Source organism: Syzygium oleosum, unplaced genomic scaffold, assembly GCF_021117445.2.
Source record: "Syzygium oleosum isolate NSW1041296 unplaced genomic scaffold, Sole_v2.1 Sole_v2.16, whole genome shotgun sequence".
In the NCBI taxonomy this organism is placed as follows: Eukaryota; Viridiplantae; Streptophyta; class Magnoliopsida; order Myrtales; family Myrtaceae; genus Syzygium; species Syzygium oleosum.
Genome location: NW_026607500.1, coordinates 5,432,708 through 5,435,387, shown reverse-complemented (window position 1 = coordinate 5,435,387; position 2,680 = coordinate 5,432,708). Strand labels below are relative to the sequence as shown.

Sequence of the window (2,680 nt, the reverse complement as noted above, 5' to 3'; positions counted from 1 at the left end):
CCGCAGCCGTAAACCTAGGGAGCCCGCTTCCTCTTTTTGAAGTATGAAGAGCAGCCATGGTGCCCGGTGGATTCGCAGGCGATGCCCAAGAGATTTCCGTAGGATCGAGCCAAATGAATTAGGAGCAGAATGGAGAAGGGCGACCCTTAGTTTTTTTCCCTAGGGTATTTTAGGGGTTGTGTAGTTTTGGGTAGACCTATAGTGAAGTTAGGTTAACCAGACCCCTGATATTTTTATTAAGTCGGTGGCTGAGGATGTTTGTCTGTATTTATATCTGTAATAAAATGTTTGTATATTTGGTGTTGTATGATTATGTTGTTGTTTGATCATTATGGTGTTCTACCCTGTTGTCGTCATCTTTTTGTCCAGGGTTTTTAATAGCCGTTTCCGCATGTGGCTCTGATGTTTGGGGTTGGGCCGGCAACGTTCCTGGGACGTCGCATCATATCGACCGCTTCGTGGGATGCTCGCGCTTCGTGGGGTGCGGGGCGTGACATCCCCGTTTGAATTGGTATCAGAGCAGGTTTGCTCGATATCGGTAAGGTCAAGACGTAGAGTGATAAGGAGTGACGACTTCGGGGTAGTCGGTTAGGAAGCCTTTGTAGATTGTATGTTTATGTTGGTTATGCATGTCCTGTGAGTACGCGCCTGTGATTGCTAAGTATTTTATTGTGGTTGTAATGTTGGTTGAGACGAAGGTGCGGCAGGACCGGAGGTGAGTACAAGAATCTTGTCGATTGTTTGGTGATGTTGGCTTGAGGTTATGTGATGGGTTTAATGATTGGGTGTTGGATGTCGAGTGTTGGTTAGTTAGTTTTGTGCCTAGAGCTTGGACTAGTGTAGTTGGCCTAGGTCCCTAATACCAATGTGGACTTATAGCAGGTACGAGAGTGGTAGGAAGCAGATACGATGAGCAGCGAAGGAAGAGGAATAGTAAGAGGTACAAGAAGGGGTGCAGGAAGAGGAGTACGGGGTCGAGGTCGTGCTCGGGCTAGAGCTGTAGAGGACATTGATATGGGTGCTAGAGCGATAGGAAATCCTGGAGTTGGTGTTGGAGTTGCAGTGGACCCCAGAGTTGATGTTAGGCCTGCGGAAGATTCGCGTATGGAAGGAGTCCTCAGAATATTAGAGAGGATTAGGAATATGTTGGACAGGCAAGCTCAAGAGCGAGATAATGCGACCGCCCAGGCTGATGAGGCCGCACCGATTGCTGGTGATGGAGGAAATCAAGCCCAGCAAGGGCAGGCTCAACCAACAGGGGTGAGACAGATGCCCCAATTAGTGGAATAATTTATAAAGTTGAAGCCACCTCAGTTTCATGGTAGTGGTGACCCCGAGACTGCACCGAGATGGGTGGAATCATTGGAGAAAACTTTTAAAGTTTTGGGGTGCACCAATGAAGAGAAGGTAACTTTGGCGGTATATCAGTTACAGGATAATGCCAATGATTGGTGGAAGGCCACAGAAGGCAGAGTATTTCGTGAAGGAACGGCCTCGACTTGGGCGGTATTTATTGAGAATTTCTATGAGAAGTATTTTTCGGAGAACGCCCAAGAAAAGAAGTTGATGCAATTTATGCGATTACGCCAAGGTCAGATGACAATTGACCAATATGAAGCAGAATTTGCGAGATTGGCAAAGTTTGCCCCGACAATGGTAGAAAATCCACGGGATAGGGCTAGAAGATTTCGTGACGGTTTGAAGCCGGATCTTCGGAGTCAGATATTATCGCTCGACATTAAAGATTATGGAAAATGTATAGGCGGGCTCAGATTATCGAACAGGATATGACGGATAGAGCCACTGCGTCTGGATCGCAGTATACCTTAGCCGGGGATGATCGTCAGCAAGGGAAAATACCGATAATGGAAAATCGACGGTTTGTCCCTCCGGCAAGAAGGAGTATTGGGAAATCGGCATATCCGTCTAATTCAGCCTGTAGACTATGTGGGAGAGACATCATGGGAGTGGTCCCTGTACAAGTGTAACTAGGGCATGTTTTTGGTGTGGCGGAATGGGACATCACATAAGGAATTGCCCGAATCTTCAGGTTCGACCACCCCCAGCATCGCAGACACCTCGAATTGGGAATCCGATTAGTACAGCCCCGCCGGCTAATTCGAACAGACCGCCGGCACAAGAACGTGTGTACGCCTTGACGCGAAAGGGAGTTGAGGATGTGTCAAGCGTAACCCCAGGTATGGTTTCCCTATATAGATATGTTGCATATGTTTTAGCGATCCGGGGGCGTCGCACTCAATTGTGTCTACTTGATTTGTTAAATTGGCTGGATTGAAACCGTTTTTGAAGTGCAATTGAGTGTGATTACATCATTGAGGAATAAGATATGCGTGTCGTTAGGATGCTTAGATGGTAATTGTGATTGGTGGTGTAGGAAGCATGATAGATTTGGCTGTATGGACTATGTAGGATTTTGATATTATTGTGGGCATGAATTGGTTAGTCGGACAGAATGCTGTGATGGAATGCAGCATCAGAGTGATTCAGTTTAGTCTTGCTAGACACCCTAGATTTGAGTTTGTAGGAAGTCGAGGAGGGATCTCGAAGCTGTCTTATAGGGCGTCGTGATCGAAATTGGAAGGATTAAACATTCAAATGTAGGAATTATCGGACAAGAGTTTCATTGACAAGGAAGGAAGAAACGTCATCACCCCCATAT

General features: G+C 46.6%; 1 protein-coding gene across 1 annotated transcript; it reads left to right on the top strand.

Moving 5' to 3' along the window:
- The first annotated feature begins 1,014 nt into the window (after positions 1-1,014).
- On the top strand, positions 1,015-1,791 carry LOC115662085 (uncharacterized). The gene is made up of 2 exons (XM_030584269.1): positions 1,015-1,260; positions 1,315-1,791. The coding sequence occupies exons 1-2, from the start codon at positions 1,015-1,017 to the stop codon at positions 1,789-1,791; spliced, it is 723 nt and encodes a 240-aa protein (XP_030440129.1).
- The last annotated feature ends 889 nt before the right edge of the window (positions 1,792-2,680 follow it).

Excerpts from the sequence above, each read along its gene's own strand:
- LOC115662085 (XM_030584269.1), top strand. The coding sequence starts at position 1,015 with ATGGGTGCTAGAGCGATAGGAAATCCTGGAGTTGGTGTTGGAGTTGCA. Across the intron at positions 1,261-1,314 it reads GGCAGGCTCAACCAACAGGG|TTTCATGGTAGTGGTGACCC; the intron begins GTGAGACAGATG and ends AAGCCACCTCAG.